We start from the raw sequence: 27,723 nt of genomic DNA, 5'->3' as shown, positions 1-27,723 counted from the left end.
TGAACGACGCAACTACCGGCAGGCACTTCATACTATAAATTTCCCCGTTCACGGCCAGTTCGGAGCTAAAGAAGAGCGGTTTTGACATCCCCTTCTTGCTGATTGTCAGCCACAGTAGCACCTTCTTGGGGAACTTGGTGTGTGAAATAAACTTCACTTCGGAGCTTACTACCTTCGTGGGGGATGTAAAATACGAAGCGCCCTGCCAGTCGTTGCCATCCAGGGTGAGATAGGTCTCGTCGTCCATCATCACCGCCACGTCGCGATTCGCTGGGAAAATCGACTTGACCATCTTATTCAGCCACCATTACTTGCAGCTTCGAGACCTGTGGACGGGACTTTCGCTTACTGACATGTATGTCCATGTTCGCCAGGTACTTTTCCACTGTTTGGCCGATATGTTTTCATCCGATATGCTCTTCATCATCTCCCGTGGCGCAGCGACCAACATGTGAACCTTATATCAACCTCAACCTCATATGAACAACGCTGCCCACTGATTCACTTACCGACACTGCATAAACGACGTGAGTTTCTCCAGAGATTGCTGGTTTCTGATTTTCTTAGCAACAATCTCGACTGTGCAGAAGTTCTGGACAAGCTTCGAATCAACGCTCCAGGTAGATCAACCAGACACTCTGTTTTCTTCCGGCAAGCAGCACATCATACTCTACACAGACAAAATAATCCTTTGGATGTTTGATGCCAACGGTTCAATTACCTGCTTGAGTTCGATATGTCCAGAAAGGAGGATTCAATAATAGAATTTTAGTTTGTCTGATAATTTCTTGGCGAAGACTGGATGAATATATGCATAAAAAAATCACAAATTTGTGTGTGTTTCTGAACACACTGTACGCCATTTTATATTAAGCTGTCAAAAAAGTCCTGCGGTATTTCCGCGAGGTGTCGTTGTAAGCGCGTAGTTCTAGTTGTATTCATTGTATCGAGTCATACTATAGCTTGTTTGAAAGGTATTTTGCGCGCTATAATATAGTCCTTGACAGTTTTTTTTTATCTGTATTATAGTGACTTTCAACTCATTTGGCTGGTTCGTCACTTTTACTTCCATTTTTGGAAGAATGTCGGGAGTGAGAATTGAACTCGTGACCTTGAGCGTGAGAGGCATGGATGTTACCACTACGCCAGATAAGGACGGAGGCGATCTGACAGTGTTTTGTTTGGTTAAGTCGTTCGTGAGTTATAGTGTCGCAAATATGGAGCAAAATAAAGAGAAAATCCGACATATTTTACAGTACTACTATGACAAAGGCAAAAATGCATCTCAAGCTGCCAATAAAATTTGTGCAATTGGTGTAGAGGTCGTCGAAGATGCGCCACGCCCAGGAAGGCCTGTAGTCGAAAATTCCGACAAAATCGCTGAATTAGCCGAGAAAGACCGGCATAGTAGCAGCCGTAGCATCGTGAAGCATCATGAAGAAGAGGCCATCTTTGATAAACAGAGGCCGCATTGTCTTCCATCAGGACAACGCCAGGCCACACACTTTTTTGGTGACGCGCCAGAAGCTCCGGGAGCTTGGATGGGAGGTTCTTTTGCATCCGCCGTATAGTCCGGACCTTGCACCAAGTGACTACCACCTGTTTTTGTCCATGACGAACGTGCTAGGTAGTCAGAAGTTAGCCACAAAAGAGGCCTGTGAAAATTGGCTATCCAAATGAAAATTCAAAAAAAAAAATACCGCAGGACTTTTTTGACAGCCTAATATTTGTGTGTAATTTTCGTGTACGATACGAAAAAATATAATTCACCTGTAGTATATGTAAAACCACGTTGAACTCAAACATCGATACATGCATACGTGATACACGAGAAAGAGAGAGAAAGTGAGAGAGGACAGAAAAGAAAGAGAGAGAGAGAGAGAGAGAGAGAGAGAGAGAAGGATTCTTTTTGGAGGAAGTCACTTAAATATACAATGAAGTCCAATGAAGGAATAAATGAAATAGTCGAGTCGTGGAGTGAGACAGCAACTAATGACCGAATGACTATTGAGTCATGTTGGCGGAGGAACTGCTGGAAGATGCCAGTATAGAAATGAAAGACGTTGTTCCTACGTCAAAAAGTGTTACAACATTTGGTCAACGTCTTGGAGGGAACATTGTGATATATCCGGAAATAAACAAACAAAAACTTTGTATCAGTGATGAATAATTCTTGTGTTACATCGTTCACTGTTCTTGAGTTATGGTTTATGCAATACAATTCTTACAGTTTCTAGTTATTATTTTTTCTTGTCTCCTCATTACCATATATCTTCATCACATTCAAACCTCTATTCTTTGTGCACAAATAAAACGTAGGAACAATCGTATACGGTTTAGCCATCCAAATAATAAATCACTGTTACTAGACTTTCACCGTTGTTATTACTGCTGAAATTCTTACCTATTGAATTTTATTCGTTAACTCTAAAAACACTTTGTAGTTTGTGCTTTGTATTCTTTTTCTCGCGATCAAACTTTTCATTTATTTCATTCTTTTTTCGAATTTTGTCTTACGCATCTAGTACACAATTAAATATATCGTTGTTATTATATGAAGAGATCATTTTCCGTTGCTCGAATCAACAATTACTACGTTCTGATAAGGTAAGTAGATTTAAAATAAGTTTTTGAGTTTGACGTTTGTTTTATTTCGAAAGTATTCGATGGTTCCATAGGTGAGAAATCATTTTCAAAAGGGAGCTTCTCTTCGACACAGTAATTGATGAAAACGATTGGTATGCAACTACTGGCGATTTCCTTCGATTAGGTGTTAGTTATATTTGGACTTAAATTAGCACGTTTTGTGGATACGTTCATCGACACTTCCGCTTTCTTGCCGGAAAACGATTTCCGTGTTTTGATTTGCTAGTGTAAAACTGGTAATCGTAGGTTTGGTCTGTTCCACACGCTCTGTCATATGAATGTGTCCATCGCCTTTATGTAGTTTTTTTTTGCTACGTCATCACTGAGAATTTATAACACCTACTTTGCGGGTATTTGAGTCTTAAGATTTTCGTGTTTATTGTCCGAAAACATTTTAATGTTGTTTATTTCGCTATTCTAAACTTTAAGTATACCTTTCATGGTTGTATGATTAGATGGGATGGAATGTAAAAGTTGCTCATGCCGGAAATCTTGCAAGAGAACAGTTTCATTATATAGTTTTGAACAGCATTGTTTGTGCCGATTGGCTGTTAAATTTAGTGTTTAATACTTTCTGTGCAATGACTGGATTCCGTGGGTAATAGTTTCAAGATATTTTTATATACAAATTCAAGAGAGCTAACGTATTTAGTTTTAGTTCAGTAGGGCATATGACATATACGACAGTTATGAATAATGTACAGTATGATAAATTGCGTAGCTCCTTAGACGGGTATAGAATTTGTGCTATTTGTTTGTTGTTACTATATAAAATAATACTTTTCACTTGGATTTTTTGTATAGAATTTCAAGTGGCGCTAATCGATTCCATTTTTTATCAAAACAAAATGTTGGATCTCTGTTACCGATAAATGACGTTCACAATTATGAACAATTAAACTGGGGAAAATGTGTGCCAAACCTTTGTATTATAAAAAGTGTTATGCCTCGGAACCACAACATCATGGTTCAGTTACTTATTGAGTTAAAACTCAATTTCGTTATTTATGTGAATAGTTCTTTAAATCTTGCTATTGAATCTAAACTTGGATATAAACAATGTTATTAATGCTTTCCGCAAGTTAGGTGTGCGTGCAATATCTGAACCTGAAGCAGAACGACACGATACGAAAATATGACGGAAACCCATATTTCGGTTTGCATGAATTTATGAGAACGTAAGTTTTGTCGGACAATGCCGTGTCAATTCTAGGAAAGTGCATATGTATTAGAATATAAGGTGCGTTCCTATTTGAGCAAACTGTTCTCTATTGACGGTTGCCTGCATTGGAAAGCTTAAGTTTTCACTGACATTTTCTCCGTGTCCAATATATTTGGCGGCCCTCTTCTATCGACAACGGAACAGTTTAGTTAAGAGTTAACGAATGATAGAGATCTTCAGAGTATGATTTTGACGAAAACCCAAACGCACTGTATTTGAAATGGCCGCTGAACTGAAAAGTTCGTTCAATTCGTTTCTGCTATCACCTCTTCGTTTGAATGAAATCGGTTTACCGCCAGGCATTTCTTCAAATAAAGGAAAAAAAATGTAGTCCGTGAGAGCCATGTCTGGAGAATAAGGGGATATTGGAACCCTTCTCCATTTTCTGATTTTAGGCCAAACAATGGTCATTTGCGGGAAGTGTTGATTTTCTTCCTTTCGTTCGTTGAAGACATCGTTTGAAACTCCAAAAAGTGCTAGGAGATACTGCTATAAGGCGTCGTGCACAAATAACGTAACGCGAGAAAGAGAGGAGAGGAATAAAGTATTTAGTATGATTCCTTGCTGTAGTAACCAAGAGCAGATAAACGACCGCAAAGGGTTAAGTCGAGTGGTTTACTAGTCACGTAAGGACATCCCAGCAAACATTGAATCATATAACTTTTGCACATGCTAGGTCGTATATAAATTCAAATTACAATCGTATAGAATGCATCATGTGTACCCGAAATCGTATAAAATGGAAAAATGATTTTCAATATCATTGATGGATTGAGTCGTAGATCGGTATAACGATCATCGCAATGTGAGTATTGTATACGCACATTCTATTCATTTTATATAGCATTGTCGGGTCAAATCGCATATCAGTCCAAAAAGCATCGTTCATCGTTATATTTATATGTGCATAAAATATGACATATAGAGTAATGCGGGGCAAAGGTGCGCACCTAACTGTTATCGTCCAATAACTCTTGAAATACGAGGGTCACTATTTATATTTCGGGAATTGGCAACACTGATGTCATGTGAGTCCATCTGACGGTTCCATCGTTAAGTTTGACATTTTTGACGATATACGTACTCAGAACATTTTGTCATACGGACGCTATTTGTTTATTTTATATTTAGTTGAAAGTTTGGTCTCGGCAAAAAAATGGAACTGAATCGTGAACATTTTTGTGCGATGATTTTTTACGATTTTCGACGTGGATTATCACAACAAGAGTGCGTCAATCAACTTAATTTGACTTTTGGCGATGAAGCTCCATCAAAAACCACTGTGTATCGCTGGTATAGTGAATTCAATCGTGGTCGAAGTTCGCTGTCCGACGAGTTTCGTGAAGGTCGTCCAAAATCGACTGTAGTGCCAGAAAACATCGATACTGTGCACGAAATGATTAAGCAAGATCGTCATGTAACCTATTGTGAGATTGAGGCATCCCTAAGCATTAGTTCCACCAGCATATATGCGATTTTACATGAACACTTAGGCCGATTTCACATTATCCGGTTTCTGCCGGACCGGTTTCAAAAAACGCCGCTGGGTTTGGACGGATAACAATGTGAAAAAGTCCTCGCACTACACAAAACCGTCAGTCGCAGTAGACGGCTGCATCACGGCGCCGTAAAGAGGTTGTTACGGTCGAAATTTGCCATTTGGGTTTCAACCGGTCCGGCAGAAACCGGATAATGTGTAACCGGCCTTAGGCTAAGGTTATTTTGGATAGGAGTACGCACGAGAATTTGATTGTACGAATAGAAACAAACAATTTTGTTCGATAGAAGCTGACGAATACGAACGAAGCAAGGGGGAAGCAATGTAATCACACCAATACAACTCAATGTGGTTGTTTAGCTTCACTATTGCATACAATTCGTACGACCACTTTTCTGCATCCAGTGTCACCGCCGCCTTAGTTGTGCGAAAATTATGTTCACGTTGGATCCCACATAATTTGACAATCGCTCAAAAAAAGGCTCGTGTCGATTGGAATAAATGCTTTGAAAATTGGTTTATGCGCATGCAAAAGTGTATCGATCATCGTGGCGAGTACTTTGAAAAACAATAAAAATATATTCGCAGCTTAACTATTTGTTTTTGTTCCTATTCCCGAAATATAAATAGTGACCCTCGTAAAAGCAAATAGAATTCCGTTTGCTTACCAAATTGTAACAAATTGTATATATTACCTTCGAAACGTAGTACAAGCATTTCTCGATTTGTTTTTGTAATTGGACAAATACATTTTTTAATAGAAAAAGGCAAATGCGCACCTTTTCCCCATAGTGGGGGCAAAGGTGCGCACCGTACGGGGCAAAGGTATGCACTTATTGAATTGAACTTCTGAGATAACTTATACCAAAAATAAATGCTTTATCATCAGAAGCGGGAGAAGCATCATTACTAGAGAGTGTAGGCACAGTCCAGTAGGCAGGAGGGGGGTGTTCTTTGGTTTTTTTATGGGTGGAGAAGAGTGGGTGTTATGGTCGAACATAACACATGGAAATTTTTGGGAGGAAGGAGACTGACAATATAAGATATCCGAAAATGTCCAACATTTAAAACATAATTTGTTTTTATTAACAAACTAGCTGACCCAGCGAACTTCATCCCACCCACAATTGATATATTGATATAAACCATTTCGAACACTCAAGTTCCCACAGAAATTATTTTTATGTACTTAATCTATACTCGCGGAATATAATTTCTGTTTTGACATATAAACTGATGCAGACTAAGACGCATCAATCCTGATACTGACTGTTTAAATCCGTGGCTCCGTTCTTGAGTTAAATCGTGAGGAACGGACACCAAATCATTTTTATTTATATAGATCAAATTATAAATACATAGTTACCTTCAATTGATTTATTTGAAACTCATTGTTGAAAAAAAAAACAATATTGATTTGAAGTTCATTGTGAAAACATAAACATATACGAAACATAACCGTTATTGAATTGAATGCATGGTGAAAATAAAAAGAGTTTTCATTTGAAATTCATTTTGAATTATTTTTAAGCAATTGTTCATTTTTATTCCTCATCTTGGATTTCAGTTCTGGGGATTCTTTGTTGAACTCGTGCTAGAGGTTGTTGGCTTCCGGAAAATCGAACGCCATGCGCAATAAATCTTTAAAAGTCATACCATGGAAAACTTTGTCCAGTGGCCTGCAGAACCTCAGACTGCTCACTCGTAAATACCTATCTGAACCGCACTAGGTGCTCGCTGACACATTCCAGCAGAAGTAGGAATGTCAATAAAAGAAGGTTCAAATCATAAATCACTTTCTGATATGAGCCTCTTAATCAGAGTTGATTCAGGAATACCGAGGTCTGCCGCAATCCGACACTTCGAGACTCCCTTCCGAAGCCTCTGTCGGGCCATTTGAGCATTTATGGAGTGCATTTCTTCAAATCAGTTTTCTTCATGTGGGTCCCGTTAAAAATTTTGTTGAAAACATTTTATAAATTTTTTTTCAGAGCAAAACGCTGGTGCGAGTTTTTACTCCACAGCCACTGCGCATCTTTGCCACACAAGCAATTTTTGAACTAATCGAATTTTTAAAAAAAGCTCTTGAATTTTTTCACAAAAACGAATACGCACTATCATCTACTATACAATAAAGGTTTCCTTGACAGTGTAGTTTCGAACTTTCCAGTTATTTTAGGTAAGTAAATCGTCTTCTCCAAAACTGAAAAAATTAAATCAAAACATCGCAAAATACGTTTTACCTCATAACTTTCTGCCACTTTCATAAAATGTATCTTTTTTTTATATGTGTGAGCTGCTGGTGTAATAATGTATCAAACGACTACACTGTTGTCGAAATTTTATGCTCGTATGCCTCAAAATGGCCAATGCGCACCTTTACCCCGCATTACTCTACGTATATCGCCTTCACTTTTGCGTGTATATGCCAGTTATATGTGTCATATGTTACAGCCCATGTTACGCCATCAGACAACCGCCAGATAGTTTGAAAGCACCAATCCCACTAGATGTGAGTATTAACTTTCCGTCTCTGTTTGTTCGAAATTCTAGGAACTTGTCGGAAGATCTTCCGAAATCACTACTCCCATATAAGGAACTTCCGTATGAACATTTGATTCCGATCTGGGCAGATGTCTGATTTTTTACGTTTATATTTTCATTACAATGAAAATTATTATGAAAATTTATCAAAATTTATGGGGTCTGTCCGGTCATGTTTCTACGTTCGACCAAATTTTCACGCTGCGAAGGTTATGTTGGGTATTTTGTGGATCAGGTCAGGTTATTTATTCTGAGCTGTTGAATCGAACCTATACATCACTGGGGAACGGTATCGAATTAATTAGATGCGATTGAGCTGAGCACTGCGTGGACAACGGCCACAGGCAGAGACACGAAAAAATGATTTTACATGCTATCTATAGCATTTACTCAGGCGAAAGGCAAGTTTGTGTATAATATATATGCCATAACAATATGAGAACAATATTGGTGAGCGGAACAAGAGATACATTGCACGCATTAGCCCTTTTCGCATACTTTGCCATATAAACGGCCCCCGTCGCGAAAATGATACAAGTTCACGTTTATACTCTCCTTTTTATTCTCAGAAAACCAGAACCCTGGCAACTCTATCTCAACAAATTGAGCGTAGGCAGCATAAAGCTAGGGCTCACGCATTGTTTATTGTTTGGAGTCAATATTGATGCAAATATGTTCAGCATTTGCGATAGCCTGTGGCCAATGATTTCGTTGGATAGTTCTTAGATGTTTGAATATCCATCCGGAAGCTTCATTTTCCGATTTATGATTAAAATACTGTACTTTATTTTTAATTTTAAGTTATGATTTCTATGCTCATGATTTTCTATGCTGGCTACAAAAAGGCGGCAATCCTGGCAACCTCTTGTAGAAAACACTTTTCATGTATACTTTTAAGATACAACTTTATTTTATAATGTGGTGTAATATTCTCAAGGATTTGTGCAAGAGCACCAGTGGTTATGTAGATCGCGTGGTCGTATAAAACAGCAATTCATCCCTGTCGGCTTTTGTTCGATTCCTGTTTGGCATTGTTTAGGCTTTTTCATACAATTCGAAGCTTACGTTCAGTCAGAGAGAATTAGAGGTGTGCTCCATACATACAATCATTTTAACACTTTTGAAAAAAGTGCTTTTTTGTGCATTTCACCCTTCAGCACACGAAAAAGCATTTTGTCTGGCAAAGATGATATTTTATCTGTCCACGCTAGGTTGGGTGTACGTAATGATGGATTTTGAACAGCAACCAGGCCTGAGATTCTATGATGCCACTGTCAGAGGAAATGCCCCCAGCAAATTAAAGTTGATTTGCCAAGGGATTTGCAGCTGTGGACGGAAAACCAAGGTTCTCGTCATAACCAAGACAATGGACTCGAAAATGTACAGGGAAGAATGCTTGCAGAAACGTCTCCTTCCGTAAATCTCGTAAATCTCACAAACGTCCGGTGAAGTTTTGGCCTGATTTTGGCAAGAATAGCAGAGCTCCGACCAATTGAACGTTACTGGGCGATTGTGAAAAGGATCTTCAAGAAGGAGGGAACAGTTTCCCAAACCATGGAGGAATTCAGGAAAAATGAATTACATGAAAGCAAGAAATTACATGAAGGCAAAATGGTCCGGTTCAAAGCGCGGCTACAGGAGATCTTCATGCGTTAGCCTCCGGGGTATGCGGGCGAAAAACCAAACGAAGTCTTTCGGTTACGACGAAGCATCTTCGGACACAAACAAGCAGTCCACGTTTGGAACATGTAGCTAGACGAGGTATTGAAACATATGACCTTCTAGTGGAGGCGATCTGGCATCCATGCCTCTCACGCTAAAGGTCACGAGTTCAATTCTCACTCCCGACATTCTTCCAAAAATGGAAGTAAAAGTGACGAACCAGCCAAATTGAGTTGAAAATCACTAAAATACAGATAAAAAAAAATATGACCTTCTACCAGTCGATGGCACGCCGCGCCTTTATTTTTAGCTGGGAGCGGTTAGCCGTGTCTTTGTGCTTATTTACGTTGATGACGTTATTGTAATCTGCTACAAAGGGAAGGAGTTCGCTGAGATCGTCGAAGCACTGAAATATAACTTCACGATCAACGTCATGGATAACCGGCGATTTGTCCTCGGAATACGTGTTGAGCACTGCTGTATTGATCAGCAGGCCTATTTGGAGCGAGTTCTGGCGCGGCTCGGTATGCATGATGCGGAGTCGTCCAAATACTCGACGGACCCTTGCTTTCTGAATGAAAAGAAGAAGAATAGTTGGAAGTAGGATTCGCCGGAAGCATATTAAAGTTTGATTGGGATATTGCTCTATGTCTTCTTTATCACCAAACCTGATATTCGTCGTCTTGTATCAACTGTTACGTCGATTCTGAGCAGAAGAGTCCAGGAACCATCCGAGGCGGATTGGAACGTTACATCGAAGGCACGATGGACACAATGTGAAACCTAGGGGATGATGATCAGAAGCTTGAGTGCTTTGCGGCTGCGTACTGAGCAGATAACACCATCGACCACAACTCTGGATATTTGTTCGAGTTCGACGGCGGACTCATCGAATGAGGTGGACGAATAGAAAACATGCGTTATATTGAATGGCATTAACGTTCTCTGCTGAACTTTTTCCGTCTCAACGTATGCATTAACTAGCGTCATTTATTAATACTTTGTTCTCTCTCTCTCTCTCTCTCTCTCTCTCTCTCTCTCTGAATTTCTTTATTTTGTCGTGATTTTGAATACGGATACTTTTTATTAATAACTAGCTGACCCGGCTAACTTCGTCCCGCTCAATTTTTTTTATCAATACTTTCAAACAGTCACGTTTTCTTACTAAGCGCACGTTCATGGGTCCAATCGCAGAACTGTTCATTGATTGATCTTCTAATCCACCCTTTGAAATTACCTTTTACTACAAAATTCCCAGCACTTCTACCACATCTTGTCATTTCAATATCAGTATATTTTCTAACACAAACCTCGTTCATGATGTTTTAAACCAATTACAAATAACATGTTCCTCCGTTGCATGGAATAAATGATTCATATAGAAAATATGATAGAATAAAGACAGCCCTAAATCGGATAATTCCTTCCTCGAGTTTTGCTCTTACATTCGGCGATTTTTATTTACACTCAGGTATGTTCAAGCGTTTTTTTGTGCGGTTTTTCCAATTACCGCGGATTTTCCAATCAACGCGGATTTTTTGACGCGGTACCAGTACAATATCACATCGCTCCCTCAGCTCACATTTCTCTCTTATGCTCACTCAGAGCATATTACGGTTATTAGTGCTTGCAACGGAGCTTAGCGCTTATGAAGGAAATTAGTGCCGCACCTTATCACGAATTTTACGTGAATTTTAGGTGTTGGGTAACGGGGAGCTCACCGGACGGTACAACGGGACGGGGGTTTTACGGTCAGCGATTCGCGAATGTCTGACCCTGTTTACTTAGCTCTGGACGGTCCAACAGTGGTATTGTACGTGCATCGGCTGTAGAGTGTCACAAGGGAATCTTCTAGCAATAGCAGATGACCTCATTCGTGAGGAAACCCGAACCCGTAACCAACGAAATTTCTGGAAAAAAAACTATGGGTTCTCACTCAACTTTTTACTTCCGTTCTACGTAAGGATAGTCCCATTTGATATCTATCATTAGGTGACATGGTTTTTTTACGCGGATTTTCCAATGAACGTGGTTTTTACGCGGATTTTCCAATTAACACGGTTTTTTTAATGGGGATTTTCCAATCAACGCGGTTTTTTTACGAGGTACGTATCCCCCGCGTAAAAAGAACCTGGGTGTATATAGATAGAAGAAAATATAGAAGTGCGTTTTATCACATTAAAATCCATTTCAAGTTTCAAACAAAGATCAATTTCGTTAACGCAAACATCAAATGGACTAACAACGCTTGTCACTATGTAATTGTACAAATTTGTGTTTCATTTGTATGGCAGCCCTTCTCTTAGAGAGGAGCAAAAGGGTATCAAACCTCCATAGAAACATTTATGGCTCCCAAAAACTTCCACATGCCAAATTTCGTTCCATTTGCTTGATTAGTGTTTGTGTGATGTAGAAATCTATGTTTCATTTGTATGGAAGAGTGCCTATTCACCACAGATACGTTCCATGCCCTCTAAAATCTTCATTTGCTCATTTTGCTTGATTAGTGTTCGTGTTATGCAGAAATTTGTATTTCATTTGATAACGATGATAACGCCACTTGGAACTAGCTATACCTTCAATTCGATTTTTTCATTCGTTTCAATATTCGTACTAATTCATTACTCAGGCTATGTTGTTGGGTGAATTAAAATAAATACTGATGATTTTTTATATGAAACCCTAATTAATTCTGTACAAATTGCGAAAATAGTTAGAGTAACACCGCACTGGGCTTATGAAAAACAAATGTACACATTTAGTAAAGCAAAATTATGACTAACTCGAGATTTCACCTTAACAGACCTAAATTGTATATACAAAACAACCGCTTCTTGTGCACTTATGACTTTCGTTCATCTTACCGACGCGTGACTTACAACACGTCTTCTGGCTGTTCTAGCATTCAAATATATCTTGTATAAAATAATAAATTCTACAAATTTGAAGCAGCGGGAACGTAATAAGTTATGCAATGGCTAATGATTAAATTAAAATCTCTATAAAATTGAAATTGTAATGCTAAGTGATTCGAATACACACACCGTTCAATCTCACTCGAATCATGTTTCACTCTCTCACTCACACTTTCGTGTGTTGCGCATTACCGCTGGGCTTTTTGGGATGATGTTTAATATTTAGGAATATAGTGGCGGTGGTGTTCGTTGAAAGCCTGCTTCTTGTACCAATTTGAGTCTACGCTGTTTTTTTCGATGTCGTTGAATTGGTTTTACTATCACATTTTTCTGTTGGTGCTGCTGTTGATGCTGCTGCTGCTGGTGATGTTTCACCTGATGCAGTGGTAGCTGTGGTACTTGTGGATGAGGATGATGAGGCAAGATGAGCGAGTTCGTCGCGTTCGGATAACAATTGGTATTGCGCCTCCAGTTTGGTAAGCGGATACCCTGCCGTTGACATTCGTGTGCGTACGCAGCAAGACTATCACAATAGCACTGTTTGTGAGGACACTCACACATGTCAAATTTACAAGACTCAAAATAATTTTCCGGATTCAATTGAGAATTACATTCACCAAAGACATCAGTCTTTAAAATTTTGCAGAATGTGAAAAATTTCTTTGTTTTACACTGTGAGCTTTTCGCTATAAGTTCCTTCTTTCGTGGGCGAGTGCAAACTTTCTCTCCCCCAACAGCCCAGGACTGTGCAAACCTCCACACATTATCAGTCATATTGACACCACTCCTCGAGAACAGATCATCCCGAAACACGCTGTTATAGTTTCCGCACAGTCCACACAACTTATTCTTGTACGTAGTAGGAACCTCTACCTGTATAAAATTGCTCCCATCCCATGTCAGCTTGATACCAAGTTCGCTGGTAACAATTACCTCCGTGCCTTCGACACTTTTGTGAATTTCCAATACGCCTGTTACCTTATAGGGTGGTTCGATTCGAGTTCCGTTCACCTTCACCCGCAGCTTCTGCCCAAGATTCACCTTAACACTACCTAGCTTCAGCGTCACCGTTTTAGTCCACGAAGATGATTTCGTTAGCCTCGCATCATTCGTGACTCGTATGGAGAAGGTATGATTTTTGCAATCCGCAGTCAGCTGATACTTGCAGGATCCTTGAAAGCTGTAAAAGTTGCCGTCGAACGTCTTGTAGTGGGGATCTCCAAATACCGTGCATACCCCCGGACTTTCGACGCATTTTGGGCAGCACTCGTTCGCGAGCGTTACCAGTGTTTCGTTCGGTTTACACTTGGGCTTCGTACATTGGATCTTTGCGCATCGAATCTCTCCGGAACGACACTCGCAGGAGGCACACGCACTTAGGCTCCAGGTCTGGCCATTCTGAAAGAATAAAGATAAGCGTTAGATCGCTAAATGTTATATGAGTGAAGTTTTGGCGCTGTGTTATTATCAGGCTGTTGGAATAGCATAACATAAAAAATAGAATCGATTAGTAGGTATTGCATTGTAGATAAAGCGTGAGGTCAATTTCTTGATTAAAATAATTAAATTTCGACAACCTGATAAACACACTAAAATCAGAACGTTCAAATAACAAAATGCTAATAATAACTCTGAGAACCTACTTCGTATATCTTTCCACCAACGGAGCATGTCGACTTGAACTCTGCCTGCATTGGGCACGAGGGGCAGCAATCGGCAAGTCCTTGCACTTGATCCTCGACGGCACACTCCAGTATCGGACAGGTGTTCTTCTCACAGTGCGACGTTCCGTTTCGGCACTCGCAGGTTGCACACTGATCTGCCGAATATGATTTCCCATGCAAATGCACCGCTTTACCAATGATACAATGCTTCTGCAGTCCCATCCTCACCTCTTCCCGGCGTTCCACACATCGAGCGCAGCACTCACCCGGGTTCCGCAGTTGTTTCGAGGCTGGACACTGCAGCACGGGACATGATTTCTTCATGCAAGTTAGCTTACGACCGTCGCACGTACACTTCACGCAAGGATCCTCACTCAGGGTAGCCTCTCCCGTTACTTGTTGGCCATTTAGCTGGCAGCCTGCGGGTGAGGGAGAACTATGATATTTACTACATTTTTGGGCGAGAAGTAACATTCATTTGGTATATGATATATGTTTGTGGAAAAATCGAAGAGGAAACTTGCCCAGATGACTAGTGAGTCTCTAGGGTAACAACGTCGGTCACACTTTAACCAAGCTATTTTTTTCATCTATAGTAAAAAATCGAATCCTTATTCCTTATTCCGTCCTTATTCGGAGGAACAGTTTTCGTTGACTGAATGGAGCATTAATATTGAGGATATGATGAAGCGATGCAAACAACAATTAATCATCAATCATCTGAAGATCAGTACCGTAATATTTTCTACAAAACCACACAAACTTAGTGGTCTTGGAAAAGACTGATGGTTTCAACTTTCTACTAAAGAGTTATGTTCAGTCCACCGTTTAGCGCAGCGTACTGAAATGTTTTAGAATACTTAATTCTAATTTCTAAAATATATTTTTTCAATGTACGTTTATATATATTCTCAATGAAAATTCAAATGATTTCCTACATTTTATTCTTGGAATATTTTGTAAAATTTGAGAAAACATAAATGTCCATTTTCCAAAAGTTGTCTTAATTTTTTCGGAGATTTCAAGCATGCAAAGTTGATTACAACTTCCGGGTACGTCTTTCGGCCACCAGATTCTGCTTCATTGTCCTGTTTGGTTGCTTACTGACCCGAAAAAAACGAAATCCTTCTGGTATTGAATTTCTTGGCGATATTATAACCCGGCAGCTGTGGGTTTGCCCTAATCGTTCTCCACAAAATCAAATGATTCCGAACTTTAGTTTCCCTACAATGCTTGCTATGATCCTACAATTCGATAGTATGCCACCCACGAAAATGTACAAGGTGACGCATAAGTCACGCAACGTTCTCCGAAAGAAAAAAAATAACGATCGCGCTGCAACTATCGAGCGTGTTGATTCCTAAGTGGTTCAGTTGTCGTCTTTGTATCGTTTTTTATCCGAGAATAAAGATTTTGTATCGTGAAACTTTTGACGTAGAACCACGTCTTTCATTAAGGGTGCCAAATCAGAAAACAGGTCACGTTTTTATGAAATAAAGTTAACGTTAATAACTATTTTTGCCGCGAACGGGTTTTGGCGATTTACATACCAAACGAATCGGAAATTCCCCAAGATTTGTTTGATATGTTATACATTACAATCCCATAGTCTGTATATGGTATAAATTTATGAAAATTGGATGCATTCCCATTTCCTCATACATTTGTTCTGTCCATTTGTGTGCTTATCGACGACTTATCGACGAAGGGGAAGGGGAAATCGTAAGATATAAAGTCTCCGTGAACAAAGGAAAAGAAGAAGAATGAAGGGTAATATTTGCCTAGAGTATAAATAGTGAAGCTCGCTGAGGCAAACTTTCATTCTTCGTGAGGAAATCGACTGAACAACATCGTTGCTGGGCGAGGGATCGAATGCCTTTCTCAAGGCAATGGGGGTGGAGGAGTAATATTATGGATAAAGTAAAGTTTTCAAAGGGCGAATGAACTGAACAAGTTTAAAGTCTCAAGCAAAGAAGGAAGGCAAACTTTCAGTTTCGTTCTGTATTCAAAGCCATGAATATAGCTTGTTCTTCCTTGTTTTGCGTCATCACATGTCTTCGTTTCGGATTGAGCTGTGGACGCGACTAGATTCTCACGACTCACTCGCTGATGTCTCTGGCATTGCAATCATTGCATCAAACTGACTCCATTGCAATAAGGTTCTGAGCTACACAATTGGGCGGGGAACATTAAGCTAGGCTATCGTCAGCTCACCAAGAAAATAAATGTTCTGGAATTTTGTCAGTGATTTGGCTTCGCATGGCGGTAGGAAAACTCTCTCCACAAAGGATGACAGCTAAGCTAATCTAGACTGGCAATATTAACAGGAAGGGCTTATGTTGAGAAGAGCGCGAAACGGAGATAAGTGTGTGTATATTTAGTTGCTTCAAGCCATCGATATATGGATATTTGTATGCGTACGTGCGTGCTTCATAACCCGTACGTAAAAATAGTGCATCTTCGCTACGCTGAAACCCCATTTGTATCTGCTCCCGTGTGCATTGGCCCTGTAACGATGCAACAATCGCCTAATTTTTTTGTGCTATGATTGAGGATTGTTTGGTGTTGCAAATTATGCAGTCGTAATGATAAATATAAACAAGAAGGGGAGATAGCGGGAGGGAAATATTTACGCTAGGGTATTGGGAATAAATCTCTGCTGAGGCAAATATTCAGCCTTTTCCCAAGCAGTTAACACTGTTTGTTTCCTGTCATCAATGCATTGAACTGACGCTATGCTGAAGCAGGTGTTAAGGTTGTGTATCAAAAAATTATTTGGGGAATTCCAAGTTATTCAATAAGTAGTATTAAGCTATTAATTTATTTGGGCTCGCGTGCTAGTCGCAAAACCGCTTTCAACTAGGATTACATAGGCGCTAATCTTGATCATAATGAAGCAGTGCTACTCTTTTCAAGGTTGTTGAGATTAACAAATAGAGTTTATTCCGTTTATTTAGTCACCAAGAGAATAAATGTCGTTTTGAAATTTTGTATGTGGTTTGGTTTTGCTTGCCAATAGCAAAGCTTTCTCCACTAAGGATGACAGCCAGGGTTACCATATCCACCGAATAATCTGTATTTATACAGATTTTTCAGACTTTTTGAAACCAAGAATCTGTAGATACAGATTACAGATTTTTTCGGTTTTCATACAGATTCACTTGATCTAAATAATATTCTTTCCCTTCTCACCAATTTTATTCATATAGATTTGAATCAGTCTGAATGAGAATCATTTTGGCATTCATATGTAGTGTGAAGTACTGCTTTCTCATGTTCAATCTAAGGTGAAAAGATACAAAAGTCTATGTCATCGGCTAGATCTACAATAAATAAATTATACTGTTTATCCTTTTCCTAATAAAGCACAGTGAATGCGAATTTCTAGGTCGATACCACCAACATCGTCAAATTCGTAATAACTATGCCAAATTATGATACTACAGCACGTTGAGCCCTGAATTGTTCTTGTGCGCTTCTCATTCAGCCCGCATAAAGCATTTTCACAATATCAGTGTCAGTCCCAGCTCCCAAAGATACTTATTATATAAATAGAAAACTGTAGAAATCCAACTAGAAAGTAGCCACATGTTGTAACACATCCGAAAACAAACAATATATTTTTTATTTTTCAGTTTTGTACCAGTTAGTAAGCGCGTTCCTATCAAAAAGCTCAATATCGGCGTCTGACCGACGTAGGGTTTAACGTGTTAATACAGATTTCGATACAGATTTTCTGCGAAAAAACTAAGATAAAAAAAATTTTTGAGATCGAAAATACAGATTTTATTATGGTAACCCTGATGACAGCTGCGCTTATCTCGAGCATGTATTGTTCTGCGAGCACAAGAATGAATCACCAAACAATTATCGTAAAATGATTCTACAATAAAAACAAACTTTTCAGGGCGACGAAACTTGTAGAATGGTTATTTCAAAATTTTCGTAGCATTATAAAATAATATCCGCAGTTATAAACAAGCGCTTTGAATTAAACTACAGCGTAGTTCTACGTCAACAGTGCGGTCGTGTCTTGTTCACATAGTTTTAGGCATACATAAACAAGTATGGGTACATTGGACACCGGAAAAAAAAACTTCAAAATTGAATTTTGTCTACGGTTCAACACACTGTGAGTCGTTGAAATTGGCTAAATCGACCGTGTGCAGTGTTTTCATACAGGGTGGCGCATAAGTCACGCAACCGATTTGCATAAACAAAAAAATTCTTTAAAACAAATTATAGGAGGTTGTGTTTCAAGTATTGGTAAGTCAGATAAAACATCACAACTACTAATAAAAACAGCTGAACTGTCAACTTCTGCCGAGATTGTTAAATTGAAATACAAAGTGATGACATCAATATTCAAACTTTAGATGTCTTTTGAAAAAACTTCCACCGACTTCCGCTCTCAAACCTCCATAAAATTATTGCAAAATATGTTGTCGTTAGGGCATAGGTGCAGTTTCCTGCAGATATTCAAGTATATGTAGGTCAGCGCCAATCACTCTTTAACACATTGACTGTCATGAGTTCACCGGTGAACTCGGCTACCCGTAAGTTCAGAAGCATTGTTGTGGCGGAAGAGGGCTTGTGGGGAACCTATGGAGATTCAACAATGGCGGGCAATGTTAATCATCAAATTGTTGAAAAGTGGGTGAAAACTAGTGAGAATAACAGAATTCATGCGTATTCCGCTATCTGATCACTTATTTTTACAATTTTTGTCACACCTACTGCTCTAAACTCAAAAAAAGTGGAAAGGATCTCATCGAGGAAAAAAAACTATTCATGAAGAAACATAAAACGTGGTTGCAATCACCAGTTTTGTTGCCCAGTTCCGAGAGATTAACGATAAAACCACTGCACAATGGTCCAGGAGCTGTATTTAAGTGGAAATTAGCATTTAGAGCTCGACAGTTATTCTCTAGACAAAAACTGTCTTCGACAAAGTTGTTACATATGATAGTGCGCACATTTTTATGTTATCAAAAATAGGGTGACCAAAATTGTCGATGAAATAAAAAATCTAACTTTCTTATCTTTATAGATAGAGATAAACAAAGCTCGACAATGTTGTTGTCCCTGTTATTTGAGACATCTTTGTAGAACAAAGCTTTTTTCTATCTCTTGAAATAACCGATATAGCGCCTTTTTTCTAAGTTACATTATGGTCACCATAAAAAAACTGTTTTGACGTAGGACTACGTCTTTCATTTCTATACCGGGGTGTAGAACCAAAGTTTCGAGAACGAAAGCGTTACGCTGGAGACCGAGATTTTGAGCGTTAATAGCTCTTAAACAACTGAACGAAATGGTATGATAAACACTTCATTTGAAAGATAAAATGTCTACGCGTCATATACTTGTTACTTTTTCATCCAAAAACTTGTTTCAATAGTCTTAAAATTGCTTTCAAAACAGGCTATTGAAATCAAAAATCGGTATATAAGCGAGCGCCGCTCGTAAACCCACTCAGTTATGATTGAACAGCGATTGGAGCATGTTGTCGCTGTTGTTGTGAAGCTAATTTCGTTTATCATGAATGCGCTGATGAACGGTGTCACCAAGAGCCTGTTTGTGCACCTAAGGCCAAAAGGGAATCCATCAGGAGGAGAGTGATGCCACGGTTCCGCTTGAAACATCGGAGCAGCCGCCACACACACACACACACATACACGCGCGGAATTCTCGTTGCTATCATCGTTGCTGAAAAATAATCTGCCAGTTCCCCTGGGAATTGAAAAATACATTCATGCGAAATAGTTTATTTTAATGTTTTCTATCCATATAACACTGCAACCAAATACATTTGGTTTTGTTATTTTTCAATCAATCGCAATTAACAGGAAAGCTTCTGAATATTTTTTTCCCCATCAGTGGAAATTTTCGTATCCAATATTGGATGCATAACATGAAAAACGGAAAATGTTTCACATCGCGAAAATCAAGTCATTTTCGAGCGATTATTTGCTTTCTAATCATATAATACTTCGACCAAATACATTTCGTTTTGGATTTTTTCAATCAAGTGCGATCAACGTAAGACCACGTCTTTCGGCAATTTATTAGAGGTGCAATGAATCTTTAGGAATTCCCGCTCTACGCGCACTGGCAAACAATGTTTACTCAACAATTTCTCAAACTAGAAATGGGTGTTGTGAGAGAGGATTAGCGAACGCGAAAACGACAAACGGGAGAAAGATACGTTTGGAGGTTGAAGGAAATTGGCAGAAAACTTCTTCATTCTATCATTCAAATAATGTGATTCATACCATATCGTTTTGCCAGAAAGAGATTATTAATGCTCAAAGGAGGAATCGAGTCCTCCGAGGAAATTACCCAGCGCAAATTAGAGTCGACTATCGATTGCGGCATTCGTACACAAATAATTTTATAATGCAGTTTCACCAAAGTGATTTCTTCGGATATATTCACTACATCATGTCATGTATTTCATATTCTTCATAAGGAAATCCATATCCATGGCACCTATCGGTAACGAATTATTATCGAAACCACGATTTTCGCTAAATGCTCCTTTCAGTTCGGCCTGTAAAAAACTTTTCTGTACTCTAATCCATCAAATTTGGAGCCCTGAAAAGGGCCGTTGATTATATGCTAAGCTAATATAGCACGCTCTCCTCGGATACGATGGGCCAGCTGGATGTCCTTGGGCATGATGTGACGCGTTTTGCATGGATAGCACACAAATTGGTATCTTCGAATAAGCCTCCTGCAGCGTCATAACCGCGGAAGTTTGGAAGCGCAAGTCGGTTTTGAAGTCCTGAGCAATTCCACGAACCAAATGCTGCAAAGGTAGCTTGCGGATCAGCAATTCGGTCGATATCTGATAGCGACGAATTTCATGCGAAGTTCCCGGTCGATAGCGATGTGGCTTCTCCACCTATCCTGCTACTGGTGCGCTTATCCGAGCTGACTTCGTGTGCCTTTCCACCGAATGACTAACGAGCTGTCTGCGAAAGACTAACGAGCTCGAGTCCTCACGGTGCGAGAGTAGAGTAAGAAATGAACGAAAGCAAAAGAAGCGTCATTTTATAAACCATAAAAGTATAGAATCTAAATCCCACCCTTATTATATTCGTGAGTATACAGTAAGCTTATACAATAAAGAGGGTGGGGTTTACATTCGATTCTTTTATGTTTTATAAAATGACACTTCCCTTGCTTTCGTTCATTTCTTACTCTACTCTCGCACCGTGAGGACTCGTTTCATCGGGACTAAGCAGACAGCTCGTTAGTCTTTCGGTGGTAAGGCACCACGAAAGCAGCTCGGATAAGCGCATCAGCCACAGGAAGCGTGAAGAAGCCACATCGCTATCGACCGGGAACTTCGCATGAAATTCGTCGCTATCAGAAGTCGACCGAATTGCTGATCCGCAAGCTACCTTTGCAGCATTTGGTTCGTGGAATTGCTCAGGACTTCAAAACCGACTTGCGCTTCCAAACTTCCGCGGTTATGACGCTGCAGGAGGCTTATTAGAAGATACCAATTTGTGTGTTATCCATGCAAAACGCGTCACATCATGCCCAAGGACATCCAGCTGGCCCATCGTATCCGAGGAGAGCGTGCTATATTAGCTTAGCATATAATCAACAGCCCTTTTCAGGGCTCCAAATTTGATGGATTAGAGTTCAGAAAAGTTTTTTACAAGCCGAACTGAAAGGAGCATTTAGCGAAAATCGTGGTGTCGATGATAATTCGATACCGATAGGTGCCATGGATATGGATTTCATAATGAAAAATATGAAATATATGACATGATGTAGTGAATATATCCCCATTTCGAAGAAATCACTTTGATGAAACTGTTTACCGTTTGTCGTTTTTAATTGTTGGGAATGGGCATTATTTCTGCTGACTAAATTCCAAGAAAAAATCCATTCCTTCTTAAAGCGTGATTCATTCTGCTTCGGATCAACGGAACAGTATGATAATCATTTCATACAAAAGATAAAATGTCCAAGAGTTATATGATTGCTATTTATTGAGTCGAAAAATTGTTTCAATAGCTTAATGATAGCTTCGAAAACAGGTTATTGAAATCATTCGTAGCGTAGCGCGCCCACTTGGAAACCCATTAATCTTATTGGAATGTGAGATGGGGAAGCTCATACTTACGTCTATGCATTATGCTGTACACTACAGACTTTTTTTCTCCGTACTGATTAAGAAGCCGACCGAACTATCGGTCGACAAGTCAGTCTGCAGTCGGCGGGGGCTCTTAATTTCGTTTTTGCAGGCCAAACCGAAAAAATTTCAGTCGAGTTAACTCTTTTTTACAGTAATGCTTTTGAATCCGGACACTTTGCATTACATTCAATATCATACCACAGTCTATACTTTTATGGTTTATAAAATGACGCTTCCTTTGCTTTCGTTCATTTCTTACTCTACTCTCGCAGCGTGACGACTCGAGCTCGTTAGTCTTTCGCAGACAGCTCGTTAGTCATTCGGTGGTAAGGCACACGAAAGCAGCTCGGATAAGCGCACCAGCCGCAGGATAGGTGAAGAAGTCATCGCTATCGACCGGGAACTTTGCGTGAAATTCATCGCTATCGGAAGTCGACCGAATTGCTGATCCGCAAGCTACCTTTGCAGCTTTTGGATCGTGGAATTGCTCAGGACTTCAAAACCGACTTGCGCTTCCAAACTTCCGCGGTTATGACGCTGCAGGAGGCTTATTCGAAGATACCAATTTGTGTGCTATCCACGCAAAACGCGTCACATCATGCCCAAGGACATTCAGCTGGCCCATCGAATCCAAGGAGAGGGTGCTATATTAGCTTAGCATATAATCATCGGCCCTTTTCAGGGCTCCAAATTTGATGGATTAGAGTTTAGAAAAGTTTTTTGCAGGCCAAACTGAAACAAGAATTTTCGTTTGGATGCCATACAGCATCGAGAAAATTCCGGAAAGATCTAATCGTTGCTGAAAAATAATCTGCCAGTTCCCTGGGAATTGAAGAATACATCCATGCGAAAGAGTTTATTTTAATGTTTTCTAATTATATGGCGAACACAGCGACCAAATACATTTGATTTCGTAATTTTTCAATCAAGTGTAATTAGCTGGAAAGCTTCTGAAGATTATTCTTTCCCATCAGTAGGATATTTTCGTATCCAATATTGGATGCATAACATGAAAAACGGAAAATGTTTCGTATCGCGAAAATTATATAATTTTCAATCGATTATTGCTCAGTCGCCGAAATTTTCATACTCAGAGAGTTCATTCTCCTCTAGTTTGCCTTCCAAATTGCCATCGTAAACCACACCTTCTCTCGATTCAATCACGCACGAAAAGCATACTGAAATGATATTCTGGTGGTGAAACCGATTCATTTTTCGTGAGGCGTCGTGCACAAATTACGTAACGTGATAAGGGGGGAGGGGGTAGATGTTGCGTTACTTTCTGTTTATTAGAGATAGGAAATTGCGTTACGAAAGGGGGGGGGGAGAGGTGGTTCAAAATTCGGATTTTTAGCGTTACGTAATTTGTGTACGACGCCTGAGGACATCGACAAGACAACATCGTTACTGAACGAGCTGAACGGCGAGGGATCGAGGGATTCATTACCTGGCCTGACCTGACCTGAAATGCAATCAGTTTGTTTTAACTGTGAGGGAGCGCAGAAAAGCCGATGCTGATACTCTCGTGACCAAGAGAGTATCAGCATCGAAATACGGTTCCTCGGGAAGACATAGAAGCAGCCGCCACACACACACATACACGCGCGCAACTCTTTTCGTTTGCTGGTTATCTTGAGGAAACCTGGAAAGAAATGATCGTTGCTGAAAAATAATCTGCCAGTTCCCCTTGGAATTGAAAATTACATTCAAGCGAGTTTATTTTAATATTTTCTATCCATATAATACAGCGACCACATACATTTGGTTTTGTGATTTGTCAATCAAGTGCAGTTAGCAGGAAAGCTTCTGAAGATTATTCTTCAGAACAAGGTTTTTTGTATCCAATATTGGATGCATAAAACCTTGAGTCTCCAGATTATTCCAACGTAACACTCTCGTTTTTGAAGTCACCCAAATATTTATTTATTCATTCATTCAGGATGGATTTAGATTCAACTTCAAACAAATGATCTCTAAATCAACGATAGTCCTACGTCACCCTTGCGGTTATACCATAGATATAACCCACTTCCTGTTTTTTTGTTCTAACTTTTATATTTCTGATTCTACATACAAACTTTGGAAGACTTTTAGAACATACTAATACAATCATTTTGCGATGCAGAACTTGTCAATATCTCAACTCAACTCAAAGTTATTGATATTTCTTCCCAAAAAATACGCTCTATTCAATTATTTGTCATTTTTCTGGGGAAAACATAAACAAAGTTTATTGACGGCATTTGAAAGAGCATATTTCAATCTACATGATGTGTGATTTTCAATACTATGTTATTTTTTGTGTTTGAGTAAATTTAAATTGAAATCATGAGTTTTCGGGTAGGAAAACATCAATAACTTTAAGTAGGGATAAGATTAGGATTAAGTTGGTATTGATAAGCTCTAAAAGTCATGCGAAGACTGTTTTGATGTAGAATTTGAAATATAAAAGTTAAAGCAAAAAAAACGTCTTTTCATGGTCACCCTAATGCAACATAGAAAAAAAGCGTTTTTTTCTATTATATTAAAAGATAGAAAAAAGCTTTGTTCTACAAAGTTGTTTACAATAACTGGGGCTATGACATTGTCGAACTATGTTTATCTCTATCTATGAAGATAAGAAAGTTAGATTTTTTATTTCATCGACATTTTTCGTTACCCTATTTTTGATAACATAAAAATGTGCGCACTATCATATGTAACAACTTTGTCGAAGACAGTTTTTGTCTAGAGAATAACTGTCGAGCTCTTAATGCTAATTTCTACTTAAATACATCTCCTGGACCATTGTGCACTGGAAGCACAACTTGCGGACCTCCCCATAAGGATTTTGAGAGTTACTCATAAAAACCAAAAACACGGCGAATAGCAGAACTAGTTTCAAATAACGCCAGAAGATCTAGTTTGCTGTAAACATTTCTGGAAATTCAACTCTACTAAATGAAGATAGCAACAAGTGCTTAACGTCTGCTCAAGCTCATATTTTCTTATATTTTAACTGTCAGTCCCAGTGATCTGAGTTTTTCTAACGATAAGCTGAACGTCAGATCCTAGGGACGGACATGGGGCTCAGCGTGTTAACGATATTGTTGAAACCTTGCACATAACTAAGCCTACAAAAGGAAATTGATCCGTAAAAACAAACAAAACTTTTTGAATGAAAATGCAACAGATGAATTCTTGTTCTTGATTGCTATGGTGCCCATCAAACTAATGTTGATGATGTTGAAACGGGAGAAACCTTGTGGCAAAATCCCCGTCCAGGATTTTCATATTTATGCATCAAATTTATGCTTGTAAAAGAGGATGCAAAACATATTTTGATAAGCAATCTGCTTTAAAGTCACTCAGCAGTGAATTGTTGCCCTACGATACATCAGCCCACGTAAACGCATTCAAAGTCAATTTAAGGCTCAATAGTTGACAAGCCGAAACCTAGATGTGATACGACAAACGAGGGAAACACCGCACGCAGTTTTTTCCGATCCTTCGACAAGTGCTGCAATAGATGTACTGAATAGATGTGAATCTCATCATAAAATGTTGTACCATTTTGAGAATTGTATCCTATGGCATCAAATTGATATTACAAAATATCAAGCAATGTTGCTGGAAACAACGTAACTCTACTCAGCTCTTTCTAGCTGGAACTACATGTTTTTGACCGTACACAAGCTTTAGATCTACAGTGCCAACATTATTTCAATGTTCCCATTGGGGACCTATCTAGAGAGGCCTTGGAAGCTACCCATAAAATCATCAGAAAACCCGTTTAAATCATACGAGGAATCATCCCAAGTCAACTAAAACGAAGATCTGTATTTCTCTACTTTAGGCATTCCAGAAAATACTCTAGAAAGGATCGAAAATCCTATTATTTACCGAGTTAGAGCCATTTCAGTTATGCTAATCTAGTACGGCCATAACAATGAACTTCCAACGGGTTTTTCTCGAAACTAGTTTTTTCAAACTGGCGTACACGATATCTCAAGTTCTACTGAACCGGTTCATGTCGAATTTATATAAATACAATCTGCAGGCATCTCTCTATCGCATGAACCTCTAAAAAATAATATATATTTTAATTTTTTTTATTTAAAAAAACGGAAAACGTAAGAAAAAACGTTTTAAACAGCATTTTGTTTTTCAAACGGCCGCCATTTTGTCAAAAAACATTTTTACTGATTCAGAATCTGTTCGATTTTTTTTGTTTCAGATAACCAGAAGGTCTGGAATCGTGTACGACATGGCACAACTTCTACCATTGCTCACATTGTTCCACATCTGTTGCCACTTTCGCGTCGAGTCAGTTCTTGCTGTTGTACGCACATTTCTTGTGTTCTGACCATTCGCAGTTCTCTGTTCAAAGCATGTGCTGTATCTGATATCAATGGGGGTCATCCCGGCGATACCACATACAGCTTCCAGTGATATGGTACGATAAGCTCTCGCAACTCTCATAGCCATAAGCCTGTACGTTCTTTTCAGCAGCGTACGGTTCAGCTACTTTTTTAGTGCTGTTGCTGTTGCTTGGGCAATATTCCTCCATACCGGAATAGTGAGGTTGATACGCTGACCAAAATACGTCTGTTACTGCTGTTGGGTCCTGCACTGTTGTGCATTATTCTTGCGAGAGATGCGGTGGATTGAGCCGTCTTTCCACAAGCATACTTTACATGCCTCTTGAAGTTGAGTCGGTCGTCAATAATAACTCCTAGATACTTGGGCACTCATTTGGAAACCATAACCTCCTCCTACTTGTATTTTCGCTTGTTGCACCCTTCTACAATTGCTTATTAGCACCATTTCGGTTTTGTGGTGAGCAATATGAAGTTTTTTCTGAGTCATCCAGTTCTCAACGATTCCAAACCCCTCAGTAGCTAACATTTCGACTTCCTCGCATGTTTCAATATTCACAGTTAGCACAATATCAGCAGCGAAGCCAGTGATTTCAACTCGCCTTGGAAGCCCTAGTGTCAACACTCTGTTATACATCCCGTTCCATAATATAGGGCCAAGGATGGAGCCTTGCGGGACGCCTCCTGTGATTTTGGTCGTCATCTGCCCAAAAGCTGTGTCGTACATCAGTATTCGGTTCTGGAAATAACTCTCCAGGATTTTACACAAATAGACGGGAGTACCCATACTATGCAATGCTTCGGCTAGCTCACCAGCTGGCGTAATTAAATGCATTTTTAACGTCTATCGGCATGATGGCGCAATATCGTTTTCCTTTTCTTTTCTGTTTAATGGCTTTTTTCTGCTGTGCCGATCACTGAGATAATCGCGTCCAGGGTCTATCTTCCTCTTCGAAATCCGAATTGCCTCTTCGACAGTCCTCGTTCCCTCTCTGTGGTTTTTGACAGTCTGTTGACGACGATTTTTTCCAGCAACCTCCCAAGGCTCTCCTGTCGGAT

The 27,723-nt window shown here is 39.4% G+C and overlaps 1 protein-coding gene across 2 annotated transcripts in view; it reads right to left on the bottom strand.

The window, feature by feature from the left end:
• Positions 1-2,176: 2,176 nt before the first annotated feature.
• The window catches only part of LOC129765488 (BMP-binding endothelial regulator protein), a 166,130-nt gene continuing 140,583 nt past the window's right edge, over positions 2,177-27,723 (bottom strand). For both annotated transcript variants that reach the window (XM_055765856.1, XM_055765857.1), the window contains exons 6-7: positions 14,131-14,570; positions 2,177-13,885 (exon numbers count right to left, since the gene is read on the bottom strand). In XM_055765856.1, coding sequence (XP_055621831.1) covers positions 12,710-13,885; positions 14,131-14,570 — 1,616 coding nt within the window. In that variant the 3' untranslated portion in view covers positions 2,177-12,709. The remainder of the gene's footprint in view (positions 13,886-14,130; positions 14,571-27,723) is intronic.

Source organism: Toxorhynchites rutilus, chromosome 2, assembly GCF_029784135.1.
Source record: "Toxorhynchites rutilus septentrionalis strain SRP chromosome 2, ASM2978413v1, whole genome shotgun sequence".
Classification (NCBI taxonomy): domain Eukaryota; kingdom Metazoa; phylum Arthropoda; class Insecta; order Diptera; family Culicidae; genus Toxorhynchites; species Toxorhynchites rutilus.
This window is presented reverse-complemented; position numbering and strand designations above follow the sequence as displayed.